This window comes from Triturus cristatus, chromosome 2_1 (genome assembly GCF_964204655.1).
Source record: "Triturus cristatus chromosome 2_1, aTriCri1.1, whole genome shotgun sequence".
NCBI lineage: Eukaryota > Metazoa > Chordata > Amphibia > Caudata > Salamandridae > Triturus > Triturus cristatus.
The window spans coordinates 863,228,384-863,248,305 of NC_140581.1; the positions used below are offsets into that span (position 1 = coordinate 863,228,384).

General features: G+C 43.4%; 1 protein-coding gene across 1 annotated transcript in view; it reads left to right on the plus strand.

Annotated features, from left to right (window-relative positions):
- PGM5 (phosphoglucomutase 5) overlaps positions 1 to 14,878 on the plus strand; it is a 680,115-nt gene extending 665,237 nt beyond the window's left edge. Inside the window, exon 11 of the mRNA XM_085632981.1 lies at positions 14,387 to 14,878. Coding sequence (XP_085489107.1) covers positions 14,387 to 14,476 — 90 coding nt within the window. The 3' untranslated portion in view covers positions 14,477 to 14,878. The remainder of the gene's footprint in view (positions 1 to 14,386) is intronic.
- Positions 14,879 to 19,922: the final 5,044 nt, after the last annotated feature.

The following is a 19,922-nucleotide window of genomic DNA, read 5'->3' on the forward strand; positions in this document are numbered from 1 at the left end:
CCTCTTGCCAAAGGTGTCCAGACTTTTGGATTCCTTTCTGGTGGAGTGGTAGGGAATGCACCACTGTTGATTTGGGAGGTGGAGGCTTTGACCACCCAGCCCTCTTGGGTGGGGTGCTGGGTAAGGAACTGGGATCCCTAGGAGTGGGGCAATGGTGGCGAGCAATTGTCCTGTGCACAGGAGCCTCGCTGCAGGGTTCATATCAGGCCCTGAGTAGGACATATGTAAGGGCTTCATTGAAAGTAAAGGTTTGGAGGCAGAAACTCCCAGCTGAAGCACGTCTGTCAAGACATTCGTCTTGACTGCCACTGAGGGCAACTTAGGTCCAAGACCTCAACAACCCTCCACACCACCACTGAAAATTAGACTCCCTCCTCTGCAGCCACGGGGGGAGCGGCCTAGCCAATGTCCTATGAAGTATCTAACTCACTAGCATCTGCCAGTTCTTCATAGCAGTTGTCCTGTGGTTCATCTAAGGGATGATGGAAAGCATAAGGGTCCTCAGTCCTCTCCCAATCATCTCCCTCTCCAGGCCTATCAAAAGAAGAAGGCACTGGCTCTGTATCAGAGAGAATGGTACCTGTTGGCACTAGAGTGGACGTCGGAGGATGTCGATCCTACTCCATATTGGAATCGGGAATTACAATGGGGTCAGCGCCGCCTAGGGGAGTCGGTAGCATTGGGTTCAACTGCACTAGAGGAGGCTGCATGGAAAGTCACTGTCTCATGGGTGGAGTCACTCTGAATCCAAAGCCAGATCTATGGAGCCAAACTGGTGGCAGGAATCCAACAGGGGCCTCTCTTAAAACCCTGGGGCCCGAAGGTACTCCAGAAGGGTTGGGTCACCCAAATGAGGTGCATGGCCTTAGAGAACTCTTAGGGTCTTAGGCTGGTGGGGGTAACTATGGCTCTGGGAAAACTCTGGGAGGTGCGGAGCGGACCCAGGCACAGGCTCCGTGGAGCGGTGATGCCTCGATTTGTGCCCACGTTCCCGTGCCTCATCTGAGGACTTGGTCTGGCACAGAGATGTTAAAGAGCACTCCTTCTTTGACATATTTTGCTTGTGGGACTTACCCAATGATTTTGATGGATGTGGCGAGCATGGCTTCACAAACATTCCCGGGACGTTCCATGCAACTGAGAGCGTTGTTGGGGGGAGGGCGTCATGTGCATGATCCTATAGCAAGTTTATGTGCTTTTGTACCAGTTTTATGCTTTGCCACTTGTTGAACAAACAGAGCTATCTGCAGCAGTTGCCTTTATCTTCTGTGCTCTCTTAAAATACATTAACTATAGAAACCATTTAAGTAACTCTGAATTTCTCTACTATTACATTTTTGCTTCTTGTCAACGTCATTGGGGGCAGAGTGCCATATTGTGAGAAACAATGCATATGTACTGGCAGGTTATATACTGTCTGCTATTAATATCATGATCCCTAACCTCATCACTCCTCCGTCCATGGCCCTGTCTCCATACACTCACAATTGTGGATAATTTTTAACCATTCTTAACCCTAACAATAAGGTCAATGGAAATGGATGAAATGTGTGGTGAAGCATCACATCTGCCCGATACCCAATAAGCACTACCTAAATCAGGGAATCATAGTGTGCCAAAAAGATATACCGAGAGTCTAGGTCTCACTGTGAATGTCCTAACACTATGCACAGATGCCTCTGCTTAGGGGGCAGGGAGCAGAGCATAGTAAAAGACTGTAACCTGCACACTACAGTCCTTATTTATGAAAAGTGTTACATCGCTGGGGAAAAACATTGATGCAACACTTCTCATAGCACCATCCTTGCTAGGTTTAGGTTTAGGGATCTGTAGAGCGCGGCTACCCGCAGGCATCCCAGTGCTGGTATGAAACAGGACAGGAAGATATCTTGCTTGCTGGATTTAGGGGAACAGCCATGTTTTAATTCTCTTTTTAAAGGACAGTTCATTTCCAATCAGTCGGAGCTCTGGGTCCATACTGTTCCACAGTTTGAGTGCAAGGTGTGTGAACGATCTTCCACCCCACCTAGATCTCTTTATTCTGGTGGTGTTCATCAGAAAGTTTGATCCTGATCTGAGATGGCGACGGGGTGAGTAGTGGGAAATCAGAGTTCGTAACAAATTGGGGCCTCTCCCATACATGGCTCTTTGGGCCAAGCAGAGGGACTTGAATTTAATCCTGGCTTGAACCGGAAGCCAGTGTAGCTCCCTAAGGGATGTTCATACTGACTGGTGTCTGGGTATCTTCAGAAGCAGTCGGGCTGCTGCATTCTGTACTACTTGTAGTCTGTCCGTGACATATTTGGGTGAGCCCAAGTATAGAGAGTTGCCGTAGTCAAGCCTCGACACCACCAAGGCTTGAACCACCGTCTTCCTTGAGTTTTTTGGGAGCAAGCTCATTATCTATCTGATCATTCGAAGTATCCCAAAACAGGTACTCAAGAGTGTTTTAGCTTGGATCTCCATCATTAAATTCTGGTCCAGCCACATCCCCAAGTTTTTTATAGAAGTTTTAGGGGGGGCAGACCCCATTTAGCTGGCCAGGTGATCTCTGAGCGTGGGCTGGAGTTGCTGCCCAGGATCATAAGCTCTGTTTTATCCCCATTCAGCTTAAGGCTACAGTCAGCCATCCATGATCCAATTTTTTCCAGGCAAGGGGCTAGTTGCCTATGGTCAGAGTTGAGGGAATCTGAAATTGAGACCACTAGTTGTGTGTCATCGGCATATGACACAATGGAGAGTCTGAACTCCTGTACAATGTGAGCTAGAGGGCTCAGTTAGATATTAAAGAGGGTCGGGCTCAGGAAAGATCCTTGAGGGACTCCCCAAGGGGTTGAAAAGGAGTCTGACAGGATTCCGTCCTTCATACATTGAAAAGATCTACCACTCAGGAATGAGGCCACCCATAGGTTAGCTGTAACTCTGATTCCGATATCTTTGAGCCTGTTGACCAATACAGCGTGGTCTACCATGTTGAAGGCCGCAATTAGATATAGTAATACGACTGCAGCGGCTCTTCCCTGGTCTTAAATGCTTTTTAGTTTTTCGGTGACAACAAGTAATGCTGACTCCGTGCTGTGTTTTGGTCGGAATCCCATCTGGGTCTGGTGTATGATACCATTGTCTTCCAGAAAGTGTGAGATAGTGCTATTCACGTGTTTCTCCGCAATCTTTCCCAGGATGGGCAACAGTGAGATCGGGCGGTAGTTTGCCAGAGAGGCAGGGTCCAGTTGGGGTTTTTTTCAGTAGAGGTTTTACGATGGCATGCTTCCACTCTTTGGACACTGTGCCACTTTCGAGGGATAGGGAGATGAGGTGACAGAGTTGAGTTAGGACACATTTCACCCCTTGGGCTAGAATATGGGGTGGCGCCGGGTCTAGAGGGGACCCTGATTTAATGTTCTATAACAGGGAGCCAGCCTGTTCCTCACTTAGTTTGGGGAAGGTGAATAGGGCGGGGGGAAGGGCACTGACTGTTCTGCACTCTTGGGAGATTCAGGAGAGCTGCTGGAGGCTTCGATGGCTACTGATGTCTCACTTGTGTTAGGGTGGAGGGAATTATAAATATTTTCCACCTTGCTCTTGAAAAATTTAGCTAACCCATTACATCTCTCTTTTGAGCATTGGGAGACGTTAGTACCTGAGTCAATTATAGTGAGGGACTTTACGATTTTGAACAGCTCCTTTGAGGAGTTAGAGGACTTCTTTATTTTTTCTTCGAAGAAGGCTGCTTGCGCTTTCCTAATGTTCTTATGGTATTGCTGGATGGCTAGTTTGTACGCTATTTTAAGCTCAGGGTCATACGTTTTCCTCCAGTTTCGTTCTAGCTTTTTGCAGCTTTTCTTTTGAGCGACCAGCTCTGGGCTGAACCAGGACGATCTGTTGGATTTTTTTTACTTTATTGGACCTGGCTTCCAGAAGTTCCGATCTATGGATCCGTTTATCCAGGTTAGCAAATTTATATGGGCTTCATCTAAATCTTTAATTTCTAGTGGGGCGAACGACTCAAGGTCTGTGATCCAGGCTTAGGGAGCCCACCATGGATGTGCCGTATTTACTGTATGGCGCACCATGTCACAAGGATTTACAAATACGCCAGTATTCCTGAGGTATCTGTAGGCGCAAAATTGGCGCAATGCTGGACTGTGTCAGACAACAGATGCAACTCCAGCAATGTGTCTTTTCACATGGGGCAAGCCCCATGTAAAAAGCCCTGCGTCACTCCTTATGCCTGCTTCAAGTAGGCGTAAGGATTTGAAGTAGTGCTGCCCTAGAAGTGTCCCAGTGAAAACTCATAGATTTCACTGCTTCACTTCTACGTGACTTTCCTCCGTCGGAATGCCCACCATGGAAACATTATATTTGTCGTATGTATAACATAGCGCAGGGATTTACAAAGTGAGGCATCTGCCTAGATATGTCACTTTGTATATGTGTCACAGCGTGGCGCATATTTACGCTGCGGCAGCGTCACAAAAAGTGACGCAACAGCTGTGTTAAGGGCTCATAAATGAGGCCCTACATTTCGTTTGGACTGGGGAGCAGATAGACAGGGCATTCCTGCATCCATTACCCACTGTGCACAGCCGTGGACCTTATGCAAAGACCTCTATGATACAACACCTGAGGCAGGGTGAGCATAAAACCACACACTGCATTCAGTCCTCACTGCGACCTGTTGAATGTTATGTGCAATTGGTTTTTGAAGCACTGGGACAAGATATATAATTTAATAAACCTTACATTTTACTGAAAAACCCTTTTAAGGATCAGTTAAACTTGTTTTAGCTGCACTTGGACACAGTTATCAAAGTAGTCACATTTCAGTGTCTACTCCACAAATCCTAAAAAGTCATTGAAATTCCCCAGATAAGGTAGCAATGCAATTTTAACACCCACCTATCCTTGCACTGCTCATGACCTCACAAATGACATCAATTACAAATCACATCTTCATCACATGGCATATCACATCAGCATTGAAGTAATCGCTGAGGCCACATTTGTAGCCCTTTGCACATCTGTGGTTTGGGAAGAGCAGATATGATCTATCAATATGCATCTTTCGGAAGGGCATCAAGATGTTGAATCAAAGACTTTGCTGGGAGGTCTATTTCAGGCAGTCATCCTATATTGGGCCTGCTAGACGACTTTCAAAGTAGTTATATTTATTATGGGAATGTGCCCTCATCTCCTTGTGTATTATTTCACTTTGAGCTTTCTTTCTTCACTTCAGAGAGCTGAACATAGCTTATATTCCTTTGCCAAAAGGAACCTAACTTTATGGATGTTCATAGATGTCACAAGTGGCCTCCCGAATGGAGACCACTGAGATTTATGAAAATAAAAGTGCAGTTTATGTTATTTTTTTTTACTTGAACCTGATTTCAACTCATCAATACGTCAACATAGCTTACTTTGGGTATTATACACCTACACAGTTAGTAGTACACTCCAACCCAGTGCTTAATTTTTAAAACATTAAGTGCTAGGGCTCTCGTCAAGAGGCTACTGCAGCTTGCACCACACATTGCCCCTGCCATGCTGCAGATGATAGTAACAACTCAAGTATTAACCATCACACTCCTTCGACTGTGACAACTCGGACTATTTCAGGCCCCTAAAGCAATAAGAATGGCTTGGGCGGCAGGTAATGGTCATTTTTAATGTATGTTGAATGAATAATTAACTGTTGTGGTCTTCTCTAAATTAGCAAGACAGCCCCACCTTGTGGCAGACTGTCACAAGCACCGGTGTTGACAATTAAGTGCCGGGGCCAAGCACCGGAAAACAGCGGCTCAAATTAAGCACTGCTACAACCCATAAAGATCTACATACAAAAATGCTCAAAAGCATACAGTACATTTCATAATCACTGTAAAGCAGCATTTCCCAAACTATGGGTCGCTACCCACTGGGGCATCACCAGCTGATTTCTGGTGGGTCGTGAAAGAGCAATAAATAACAATGCCTTTACATTTTGTTTTTGCCTTGTCATACTTGCGGTGTGCTACAAAGAAAGAAGTCAAACGTCAGGCTATGTCTTATGGCAAAGTGCTGCTTATTCCTTTATCATGGTGTTTGATATTTACTTTTCTTTCTCTGTCTGCCACGTGGCCCCCCTCCCTGGTCCGATTTTGGCCCTGGGGACCCCCTCCCCCAGGGCCCGGCGTCTATGATGGGAACTGTGGGGGAGCCTGAATGCCCCTGCGGTCCCTGCTGTTTGCCCGCCTCCTTCCAGAGTTGGCATTGCTTTGAAACACAGGGAGCTGCTAAACATGCAGCTCCCTGTGTGTCAAAGCAAATGCTCCGCTTCCAGCAAACACGAGCATTTCTCCACTCTCGCTTGCTGAAAGCGGAGCGTTTACTGCGGCCTGGAGGAAAAGATCCTGCCAAGCCACAGCAAATAAATATATATCTATATGGGGCTTCATTTACCTGATATATACTTACATTTTCGTTGTGAAGGCATCTGTGGTAAAGCCATATGTGTGGTAAAGGCATCCGTTATAAAAGCAATTCATGGTAAAGGCATGCATTGTAAATACATACGGGGTTCTGCCATACAACCAATATAAAGAGGTAGGAAGTGTTTGGTTGTGAATGAAAGATGCTTGAGGTGGAATAAGGACTATGCCGCATTGGTATTGAGCACCCCTGATCTTCGTGGGCCGGCAGCAGGCTTCTTAATAAACATTGGGCACCTGCACTTACTATTTTACAACATAAGCACTGGACGGCAGAACCCCCATTCTGCAAATTTTTCCAGCACCACTGTCTCAAAGATGAGTTTAAAAATGCCAACTGCACCAACATTATAAATGTGGTTGTGAGCATTAGGGCTTGGGGAGCTCCCATATCGAAAGAATGGACAAAATGATTCCAGGTGTCAGCACCACTGTGCCAAGCAAGCCTTCAATGTGTCAAGAATGAGCACTAATGGCCCAAGAATCATTTCTATAATGGGCATGATGCCTAAAATATGCCAATAATTACCAGCCTCTCCCATGTGTGATCTGCTTTAAGATGCAGGTGATGTTTATGATATTCCTCATAAAGCAAGGGGTGGGGGGGCTCCCTCATGCCAAAGCTGGAGACAATATGCCAATTTTGACCATTGTGATGCTATATACAGAAATATATACATGTTTTGATTGGGGCAATACGTTGTTACAGATGGCACTAAAAACATGAGTGTCAAAAACCATTATCATATTTAAAAAATAAGTCTACATATGTTGTTGTTGACGTTTCGACTCCCCTTGACACAATTATTTAGGTTGGTGTGATCATCAGGACAGAATAAAGTTAGGAGACACCTAAAAGTAAAAAAAAACATGCATCAGATTCTTGAATTGTGGAATCATTCGAGTTACCAAGCCCATGTCTGCCAGCATTATGGCAGACATGGGCTTGGTAACTCGAATGATGTATGCCATTCATGCCTAACATTATGTCAGGCATGGGTATCAAAATGCAGCGTATTCCCACTATATGCCAGGAATGGCATCCATTATACTACTATGGGCAGCAGTCTGCCTGTAATAGGATCTATTCTTCCAAGTTTGTTTCTACTATTCCAAAGAGGGCTAGATGATGCCTAAAGTGGGGACACTCATGACATAGAATCCCAGTACATGCCAAGAATGACCACCATTGTGCCAAGGCCAGCTTACATTAGCAATCAGCTTCCTAATGCCAAGCATCCCCTTCATATACCAGTGATGGTCAGCATCGTGCCAGGGATGGTCGCTACCATGCCAAAGACACCAACAGTACACCAAGGATTACTATCTACATGCCACACCAAGCATTATGGTTGGGGGCGCCATCATGGTAAAGATTTTTGCAAGAAAGGGGGGTTGGTCCCTGAACTGCACCCAGACTAGGCCTCTTTTATAGTTACAAACAACAAAGTGTCTGGGTGTACTTTCAAATTAAAGACGTTTGTACAGAATTCACCACGACTATTGGAATGGTTTTGTGTTTTTATTACACTATCATGAATTATTCATATTATGACATTAACATTCAACTTTTGAATAATGTCAACACTAAGAAAAACAATACATTTGAAACAGTACACTTAACATGAATAACAATGACACAATTGACATTGAGACGACTACAAGTGCAAAATATGCAGAACAATAAAACACAAAAGTACAAAACATACAATAAAAATAAGGTGACCAGTCCTTCAGTTATACAGAGAAGTGTGGCGGTATAGACAATTTTCACTTTCAAAGGCTGTAACCTGCCTTTGAAAGTGAAAATTGTCTATACCGCCACACTTCTCTGTATAACTGAAGGACTGGTCACCTTATTATTATTTTTTTATTGTATGTTTTGTAATTTTGTGTTTTATTGTTCTGCATATTTTGTACTTACAGTCGTCTCAATATCAATTGTGTCATTGTTATTCATGTTAAGTGTACTGTTTCAAATGTTTTGTTTTTCTTGGTGTTGACATCATTCAAAAGTTGAATGTTAATGTCATAATATGAATAATTCATGATAGTGTAATAAAATACCAATACTCCAATAGTCATGGTGGCTCCTGTACAAAGTCTTTAATTTGAAAGTACACCCAGACACTTTGTTGTTTGTAATCATGGTAAAGATGCCACAACATGTCAAAAATGAACACCATAAGACATCATGCAAAAGATAGTTACGGACCATTGTATGTTATGAGTGGATCCTATTTTTCCAGAGATGGCCCTCATAGGCTTAACGCGAGCAGCAGATGCTTTGGGAGGCCTGGGAAATTCGGGATTAGGTAGCCACAAGGGAGAAGCAATGCCAGGTCAGAGGACACCACAGACACAGCAAGTGTACTCATATACTCCCATGCAAACCCATGCAGTCAGACAGACAGACGCACACATACACACACGCCCACATTTTGTTCGGCACACTTCGGTATAGGGTTCCATTATTCCACCTAGTGCAGCATAGAACTTAAGGCTAATGACCAGAGTCACACTGGACCGTTCACCTTCATGTTGTCCGGGTACAGGAACTTTAAGCCTCCATTGGGGTTAACACACTTATTAAAAGTTTACTCTGCTCCTAAGGTGCAGCATTTGCCAAGAGCGATAAGGGAACCTTTGCTCTCAAGCACTGACTCCATTATTTTGCTTCATTAGGGGTCAATGGTCTACTAATTTATGGGAGTCTATTATTTAAACTCTAAAACATGATAAGGGAATCTCACCCAGTGGGAACTAAATTAATTCAGATTATGTCCTGTAGCTGAGCCATTGGGAACAAGGAAGAAGTTTCTGATATTGACGGACAATTACGCAATTTCTGCTTCCTTGATCGATTATTAATGTCATAAATGTGACCTAATTGATTTTGTTGTTGTTCTAAGTAAGTTAAACTTTGCCAGTGTATGCATTATTTTCAAATATCCTAATGCCAAGGTTTCAAAGTGCATGTGATTTGCTTTGAAACCATGCACTGTTATATCTCAAGATAGCAGCATAGCCACTGGCAATTGTTCTTGGGAATTTAGGGGGTGGAGGGGCATGTCGTGAGTGTTTGTTTCCTTGTTGGTACTTGCTTCCTTCCACTATGTGTTTGGCTGGCATCTTCAGAGTTTTTCTTAGAAAGCCTCAAGTTAAATTCCTACTTAATTTTGTAAGGGTCGACATCAACTGTTTGTGAAACAGGCGTTTTGTTAGGCGCAGCCGCTACAGGTAAGAGCAGGTGGCAGTGGGCTGGGGTGGGGGGGAGGCGACATACAATGTGTTAGGGAAAATAAAATAAATAAAACCACTTACCTTGCGCTCGCAGCATCGCCGAGTCGCGATGCGGCGAGTGCATGGTAAGTGTTTTTTATTTATTTATTTTATTTTCCCTATCCCGTAGTATGTCGACTTCCCCTCCCCCTGCCCCAATCCCCGCCCACCGCTCTTACCTGTACTGGTCACACCTGAGTTTTGTTTCAAAGTGTCCCAGGAAGCAGCGACGGCCCGTCTGCGATGCAGCGTGCGCAACAAAATTCGTTTTCTTTATTTTTTTCGTAACTTACCTGCAATCGGCCGTATGCTGCATTTTGCAACCCCCCCACCCTGCCCCTCCTCTCCCCCAGGTCACCGCTCCGGTAACACGCCCTATACGGGCCGTCGCTGCATGAGGGGGAGCAAGCAGTGGTCCGCAGGACAATGGCGTACATCCCGAGGCCTTCTGGCAAGGTTCCCTACATAATTGATTGGAAGCTTTCCCTTTGAGAAGGAGTTACCACCTCCTGTAAGGTGTTTGTAAGGTTTCAATTGTTTGCAACCACAACTGTAGTCCCAGACCATTGGTATATTTCATTGTAAATTAAACGAAAAGCCCCTTTTGTATGACGTCCTAATCGGGATTCAGAATGAGTCGCAAAACACATTTTGCAATTCAGAAATGATTCCCCGAATCACAATAGATGTGTCTTATATTGGAAAAAACAAGTTGTTGCAAATCATGTGATTTTGCGAAATGCAGGGTTTGTGACTATCAAATAGTTTTGTACTTCTGGTCCAGTGTCAGCAATAACCCTATCATTGTACACTGTGGCTCTTCTCCCTAACACAGATGTGTAGGAATGTGTGCAGATGCAAACCCCGAGAAGTACATTGGGGCTTGGTGATAAATCTTCTGCAAGGCTTATTTTTTGTTGTTTTTGAAATGTCATAATTTGCTCTTGGCGAGCATTATTTAGGTGTCTCTTGAAGAAGTGTCATCTTCTTGTCCCTAGTACTTTGACCAAGCAGTGTCCTCACCCTGAGGCACTCCCCTAAAACAGATTAATCTTTAAAGGGACCTTACCCGTTTAATCACCGTGGCTTCGTCTGTCTGCCCCAGAGACAGGTTTCCTAGTAAGTTTTGTGGAGGCTTTGCATTCGCCTAAGGACCTAACTGGAAAAAGTCATGTTCCAGAGTCTCTAAAAATGGGTGGTAAGTGTAGGTGGGTCTGTCTGGAGACGTGTGCGTGGGAACTCCAAGGGTTTGTGCTTGTAACAGCAGATGGGCTTTTTCTGAGTCTTAGTTGGAGGCCTTTCTAAGGTTGAGTCTGGTATATCGGTGGCCACTTGAGTCTCAGCTTGCAGGTTAAATTATCCAATTTGATCGGAGGCTTTGACAATCTTATTAAGAGCAAAGCTTTTATAAAGGTAAGAGGGAATCGGAAATGTCATTAAGCATAGCAGTCCTGTCATCAACTTGGAGCAGTATTGTGGGCCCTCTGGAGTGCAGGAGTTGCCAGTTGGTGTAAGGCTGGATTTTGCAAAGGTATCTCATGATGCCACCATATATATGTACAATGTGTCTTCTAGAGTGCCTGGTTTGTTCTTTGTTCACAGTGTAGGGTATTTGAACCTTTTCAACAACACCTGTGCCTATCACATTTGTATATAACATATCTAGTATGCGTATGTCTCGCTTTAAAATTTAAGATGTGCTACATTAAGTAGACTTGCTGTTTGAAACTCTTAGCTAACCTCCTAAACTACCTGCTGAGTTGAAACCACATAATGTAAACCTGAATTGTGATTCTAGGGCCCATGGTCGTAATTATAAATTGGACATTGAGAAACACGGTACTGCACAAGCTTTTGCTGAGCTCCAAATGACACTGCCAGTCACTGAATGAAGCATCCTAAAATATTCTGAGGGTATCTATAAAGCTGATGCTCCAAATAAGTAAAATATTTTGTGAGCCACTATGGCTCATTATGTAAAGTAGTACTACTCACATACTACCAAATGCAATTCGTAAACCTGCAGCCGGAGACCTCCGGTTCCACCTCTCCTATCTTTCTGTGAAGAGATCTCCACCTTTGCACATGTAGGTATATGTTGTAGTAGTAAATGTAGTTTGGTTCTCTATCAAGTGTCATTTTCAGGAGTTCTGCATTGCAAAGTAATTGTTCTCACAGCAGGTAGCAAGAGGGCTGGATCCACGTCCACATACAGCCAAAATTAAGTGTGAGTTCTCTGCACCTGGCTTCCATCACCTTCCTGATGCAGTAATCAGAGGCAAAGGGCAGGCCCTGCCTAGAAACCTACTCATCTACAACACCAGAAAGTGTGGTCCCTCCCCTCTCAGCTACTCTCTACCTGATAGAAGTGTCAGCGGTTTTACTAACAAGTCTGTAATTGAAAGGTTGGCCTGTCTTCATAGTCCTCACTTCAGCGTCTGGGTCTCCACCCTACAGCCATAGGAATGCAGGCACTACACTTCCACTGTAGGGGAGGCTATTTTCACCTTCCAGTTAGTGTCATGCTAAACCAGGAGCATCCAAATTTGATCCCACTGGCCCCAGTACTCAGACTCGCACAACACACTGAGTCCTACTACCATGCATGTCCTACAAACACGCTGCACATACACACACAGTCGACATACCATGGTATGTAAGCCCATGTTTCTATGTTTGCAGTCTTGCAGAAGACTGCAAGAGATGGGTCAGTACATCTGCTTTAGCTGACACAAGAGAAAATGGTCTGATCACAATACAAATTCAGAAGACAAAATGTATTGCCACCAACCCCTTTGAGTGATGTTCCCAAGACAAGGACTGTAGTCCATGGCATAGTATGAAAGCTTCTTTAGTTCACTCCTCTAGGTAACAGGTGCTGGATCTCACATGTTCAGGGACAGATCTAATCCTTTATGCCCAGGCTAGGTGCACATGAAATCAGGGCCAAAAGTCAGCACACCAGTTTCTTGTGCGGTTGGGCACTCACTGCAGGGGCACGTGCCCATTTATCATGCAAGGGGTATTTCCATCCCAACACAGATCCTCATCCAGTTTGCAAAATATGTGGGGCATTTCAAAATTATTGGGCCATGTACATTACTCGTTGCCAGAGGTGCTGAAATCAAGATCCTGATAATGGGAAAGGTCAGGAAAATCAACCTCTCTTTCTTTTTTCCCTTGGACCTCAAGCTGTGCAATGTAAATAGGGCCGGAATGCTGTATAGATTCTCAATAGATCCAGCCTCTTTCCATTCTTACAAATTAAGCAGCATCATTCCATCTCTGTGAACAGGGACAGTGAAAGTGTGACCTCAGATCATTATAAGCAAGGGGAAGTGGTTGGCCGTATGAGCACAGCAGGTGTCCTGGTGAGAAAAAAATAATAAATCCTTTGATAGTGATATCCGAAGACCCACTCTTAAGTAGGAAAATGGGGGCATAAAGTCACTACATTTTTCATTTGCTCTACGACAGACGCAACAAGCGATCTATTCATTGAAGAAGGAGTTTTGACATCCAACAGCGAATTGTCACTTGCCCACTTGAGACATTGAGATTGTTCTAAAGGTAAATCTGGGAATGGGAGCAGTTGTGTGAAACCATGGTTAATAATTATGAGTGCATGGAAGGACTGCGACTGTCAACTAATACATTCATTCTCCATCAAATTGTGAGGGAAATAATCCCAAAAACAAAACCCATGCAAATGGACGTTTTATAGTCTCTGGCTACCTGGTTCTTATATTGAATTTCATAATGAGGCATATTTGTATTTTTTATTTATTTATATATCATTTATTTATTTAGCAACAATAGCATCTCAATAAGAAACATTTTACAAGAGGAGCACTGACTATACATAGGGCAGTGAGGGCCACGTGGTTAGCCTAACACTGCTACATCAACAGGAAAGTTTTGTTTGACTGGGTCTGTTATGTGGTAATCACAAGATGAATGAAGTAGAATTGTCTTTGATCAGGAGGAGAGTAAGGATAAGTAGGGAACTGTCAATTTGCTATGTAAATTTTACCGTACAAATTACACCAAGAACTCGACTGGCGCCTCTGACAGTGGCCTGGAAAATCACGCCCTAACAGGAAGGCAGCAATGGCTGTTTAGGAGCCTGATTGAGGGCTGGCAGGTACTGCAAACTCCTCCCTTTGTGGAGGAAGAGTTGGAGCCAGAGGAGATTCAATGGAGACATTTCCTCCACCAAAGGGATAATATGATGAGGGAAATTCTGCCAAGGAATTAACTAGATTTAGTAATACATCCTCAAATATAGGATTTTTTAATCGAACCTAACTCTAGAGTGGGATGAGAGCATTGCGTCAGTGTAATAATCTCCCTTAAAAAACAGAGCTAGAAATGTGTATTTTTCGCCTAGTAACTTTCTGCATATGTTATCAAACGAAATATAATTGATGCCTCTAGTTCCGCATGTAGAACATTGTAAATTACTTTGATGTCAATCTGGTTTTGATCATGTTAAATACAATCTAGTGATGAATATATATTGTGTATCATTTAAAAATCTGTCTATAGGCACAGATGTACGGGTGTTTAATGAAGGCTTTAATTTTGTATGAAGTTTCTCAAGGTTTACCGCTTGATATCCTCTTTTTTCCCAACAGGCGGTGCTGGGTCCCCTGATAGCTATTGCACTGAAACTGTCTCAGATCCACGAGAGAACCGGGCGCAAGGGCCCCACTGTCATCACCTGAAGCCATGCTGGAGCACGCAACGAGGGCCAAAAGCAAGAGAGAGAGAGAGAAATTTTCTTTGACCTTGCCATTGCTTCTATGTTATCTGTTTATGACTGGTGCCTTATGTTAAGTTTACAACTGTGTCCATTTTAAACTAGCCGGCCACATGTGTTATCGACCATACTAAGCGGCGGGTGCCCGCTGAGGCACTGTCATGGCCGATACAGCATGTTATGGCTGATCCTATGATATTGACTGAATTGCCATCTGAAGGCAACAGTATGTATTTTCTGTTTTATTTTGTCTGTTTTTGATTGAAAATAGGAGTCAGAAACAATAGGACACAAACACAAAAACAATAAAAATGAAACTCCTTTCATACTGCTAACCGCAATAGTGTGGTGGGATATGAAGACTTGAGCCATGCTTTGTTTGCTTAGCACTACCTGGACGTGTGAGGAGGGTTTCCAGTTTAAGGGGCAGACTTCAGAGGGTTATAAGCTGCACTACAGCTATAGTAGAGAAATATATTTTGTGTCATGGCAAGCATTATTGCATACTTGGCCCTAACAGAGGTAGAATTTGACTTCTAGGCAGAAATTAGTCATCAAGCACATCTGGTCATCCAGGATAAAGTTGAACTTAGGCCATCCTTAACAGTTTGGCGGAGGATCCATTCCACCAAAATCATGGTGCCCTGGGTTCAATGAGAGTTGAGGGACTGCTAGGTTTCAGACAGCTGAGCTTCAGCTCGCTCCGCCATCTGGAACCTTTGACCAGCACTTACAATCTATACATATTTGCCTGTTGATATTAAGGTCCTCCAATCCACCACTGTACTTCAGAAAACCTGCCCTAGTTACAGCAGTTCTTCCGCCATACCTGTTTTCTGTTCACAGCCACTATTAAAATCCTACTCATACCCAATAGAAACAAACCAAAACAAAAAAAGACGAGCAACACTGGGAGAGAACTCCCAGCATGTAAAGGCCATTAATATTTGATTGTGGTTCGGAAATATTGATTATAGAATATCGATTAACCCAATGAACAAAAAACAAAAATAGGTCTGGTTTCTGCATATAAGCAAGTTTAGATCAACTATTCTTAACTACAAGTCTGCCTTCACTGAAGAAATATACATTGTCAAGGTACATATCTGTGGAGTTAGGTATAGAAAATCTATACATACTTACCTGCCAATATTTTGATTTTCGATATTTTGGTCACAGTATTTGGTCATACTGCGGTCGCTTTCTTTTCTAGTGTATGCAATGCTGAATCTACAGCTAATAATCAGATTTTTAGAAACAGCCCTTACTTTAGGGACTTGTTTCTGAACATCAAGGTAACTGCAGACTGAGTCTCAAAAACATGGCAGACGACCCACCGTTCAGTTTTGCTGAAAGTGTTTATGATGCACAGGAGGAAGCACTTTCAGCAGAATGATCTCTCGATGTTGCGTGGATCTCAAATTGTGTCGATGGTCCTTTGTCGGGTGGGTGGAAGAGAGAGCATCTGCCATGTCGGTTGCCTTGCAGCCAGGTATTGACCCATTGAATTTAAAATGAGTCTCTTCATCTTCATAAAATGATGTTAGTTTATATATACATTTATATATATATATATGCTGCAACTCGCCTTCACTCCTCCTTTCTTGAGAACAAACGAGCGTGGACCCTGAGATTCTTGTGCAAATTTTATTTAGCCAACTCCGCCATTACGCGTTTCGGCCGATCCCGCCCTTGATCAAATGACACATGCACAACTACAACTACACCGAATTACAACATGAATATGAGGATGAATCATTACAGTGTGACCTAAAATTCACATCCACTCAAAACATAACATTTAACCATTATTGTTTTCCATTTTGCTAACATCATTTTGCAAGCAGCACCAAATTAAATGTTTTCGACATGAACAGAAACATCTCATTTCACACAGTATGATACTTGCTTAGACTGAAGGACCAGAGACATTTGCTACCTGAGTAATACCTTACTTTAGCATACTAACGTTATTGCATGATCAAGATTTGAACACTGAAAAAGAAAGTTTGTATCTACCAACTCGGTTTTTGTCTGTCGCTAAGAATGATTGATAGGGAACAGTTCTCCAGCCAGTAGTTTTATTAAGGATCCCATGGGTAGTGCTGGAAAGTTGGGGTATCGCACCAGATCCTCGTTTTAGCTGGTATTTCTGGGCCGGATCTGGGATGCAGCCAACCCAGTGAAATATTCTCAATTGGTCCTGGTGTTATTTTTGGACACCTGGACTCAACTCAGCAGCAGCCACACATTGTCTGCATTTCGTTTAGTGCAGAAACCTGCAGGCAGCGAGGGGGCTTTTTTATTTTTACTTCCAGCCGAACACAAAGTCCTGATTTAAAGGGCCATCAGCCCTTCCTTTGTTCACGTATCATCCTAGCTAGGAGTCATCTGGAGCCTAACACCTAGATGCCAACACAATGAAAGGAAACAAAGAAATATAGCTTAACACTTCACAAGTACTTTAGAGAAACTGTGACTTGGCTGCAGGTTTTTTACTTTATTCAACCACCCTATGTAAGAGATGTGCTTGCACTGTAAGAATGCAAGATGTATCTGTGTGTATGACTAATTACACTAATAGTGATTTAAGAGGCACCTACACATTTATTTTTATTCACTTCTTTTATAGCATTACTCATCCCAGTGTAGGGTGACAGAGTGCCTAACATGAAACACAGAGGCACAATAAATCATACATGTGTGTACATCATTGTACTGGAAATGTTACTTAAAACAATGAGGAATATAAGGTGTAGGGATTACATATACATGATCCATACTTGCAGACATTAAATGTTGAGAATGGACGGTCAGGAGGAACACAAAGTTGGGATATAAAACTTAAAGCAGTGATTGGGATTGCCTATACTAACATGGCTCTATTGATTCCTAGAGGAAGCCTTATTTGCACTCTTAGAATAACAACAGATTGAGGAAAAAAATAAGGATCTAAACTCGTGACATACAGTTTACATGCAGATCCTAGATGCTGGTAAATAGATCACTGTGCTATTTAGAAGGATTGCTGGAAGTAACAAGATGATCTCAGTGTCAAAAGTAGTAGCCCGTTTACCATTCTACGTAAAATACAAATCTGAGTTCTGTATGTTGCAAAATGTGCTTTGCAGCAGGCACAATAACCGTCACTGCTACTTTAAGAGTCAAACCTGTGATTGGACAGAACACAGAACTCTCCCAGAACTGCATTAACCACAGTTATTTTACCACTATTATCATAATCTCCTCACAATTGCTGAGCACACAAAGAGCTCTGCAGCAGGCGGCTTAACCCTGTAAGATGTTTTAAAAAGCAGCCTTTCTGTGACCAATTAAGCCAGAACAGGTTTGCTGTCATATTTGTTGCCAATATCTTTGCAGCAGCTCTTTTATAAATAAATATTTACATTGACTGTCGTTCTCTGCTTTTCAAGCTTCGCCCTTTGGGACTCCCCCTCCCCGTTCCTCTGCCACACCTAGACCCCCAATTTATGGGTTCCCAGAGTCAATTTTTTCTAATTTCAGCACTGCCCCAGGGTAATTGATTGTAATCACCAGTGCATATACCAGTGGTGGCTGCTACTTAATGGCGGCCAGGGAGTGGATTGCGGGGGAGGGAGGGAATAAAAAAAGAATCCCTTACCTGCTTGCCAGTCGCTGCCTCTCGGTCCTCTTTGCCTGCTTTCTTGACTCCAGCGGCAGTAAGCAGGAACAGGAAGCACCCAGGCTTCCAGACTCCCCCAGCCACTCACGATGCTGCGTTGTGATTGGTCTGAGCACTGTGGTTTGGCGCTCAGATGAGGACTGGGAGCCTGGGCATGTTCTCCACCCAGGCTGTACAATACAGCTGGTGGAGAACATGCAAAGTGCACATGACTGTTTGGCCGGTAAAAGACATCCAGCCAAAGGGTCATGCACACTTACAGAGTGCCCACCGCTCCTCCTCCTGCTCCTAAGACACAGCCCAGTCCGCCCCTAACCAGTTGAGCAATGACGGAATAATAAAATCATAATAGCAATAATTATAATTTCCTTTTTTACCTGCTCACAGAGCAGTGGGACGACGCTGCTCCACCTTGGAAGGAGCCACCTCTGGCATACACCATCTTTTCATGTGGTGATCCTAGTGGCAGATTGTTTTAGGTTCGATTAATAGTCCTGCATTGAAAATTATGGTCAGGAAGCCCTACTTCTCTCTTTTGCTTGTTGCGACAGACAGACATTCTGCTTGTCCGCATGTGCAGGACATTAAGGTATTGGCATTTTTTTTTACCTCAGCATTCATTTATTTGATTTATAAGGAATCCTGAAGGGATATCTCCACGCTGAGGGTGGAATGGCAGAATGGCACAGTCAGAGAAGATTAATTTGAAAGTTTTAAGGAGTTTCCTAAAAGGAAGACAATCTGGGCATGTGAGAAGGTGGAGAGGGAGCTGATTCCAAAAGTGGGGAGCGAGGTAGAAATAGGCTTTACCGCCAGTACGAGCTTTCCTAATGCGGGGAATAACAAGCAAGGCTTCACTTTTGCACACATAATTAGAAGGCAGTTGCACAAACAATAATGTGTGAGTTTAAATGCCTTAATCCTGATTGTCCGATTCGGGATCAGCGGCTATTAGCAATCACAGACAGACTGTCAGGAGCTGAAAATGGGGCTTTACACAGACGTAGGTACATAAAATGCATGGCTCACCCCAAACTCTCAGTAGGTACGTGCATCCATTTTGCATTACCCTTTCTACTCAAAAAGACACGTAAAACTACTCAACTAAAAGCCGGGTCTGGTGGCTCAGTGGACTAATGCATCTACTGCAGGGGCCTGTGTTTGACCTTATGGTCGCAGGTTCAAATCCCGGCAGGTCCACTCAGCCTTTCATCTATCTGAGGTCAATAAAATCAGTACCATTGAGTTGGGTAACAACAAACATCTGTTATTCAGCTCCAAGATACCCGTAGTGGTGAACATGTGCTTTACAAATACACGTTATGTTAAAAGGCGGCATATTCGTGTTTCATGGTGGATTAGGTGTAGGGATTATGACACGAGGAAAAATAATTTCCTTGTTGAGAAATAAGTAAAACTATTTAAAAAATGAGATAATACACTGTTGCACTTATGTGGGTTCTCCTCCGATTCAGGGGAACATGCATCAAACGAGAGGAGTGTCCATAAAAACCTGCAATTTACATGGGGTTCCTGACATGCTTTGAGGAATATTATTGAATCCCAAAAAGTTGAAAATGGATGATTGAGCCACAGCTGAATCAGGCCACTTAGATCTGCTTGTCGAGTTAAAGTCCGAGTTGCTGACAACAGTTCTTTGGTGCACTGAAGACACTAACACAAACATTATATAAAGACAGCCTCGTGATTGTAAGCTTCATTTGTTTTTTTACATCTCAGGTTGATG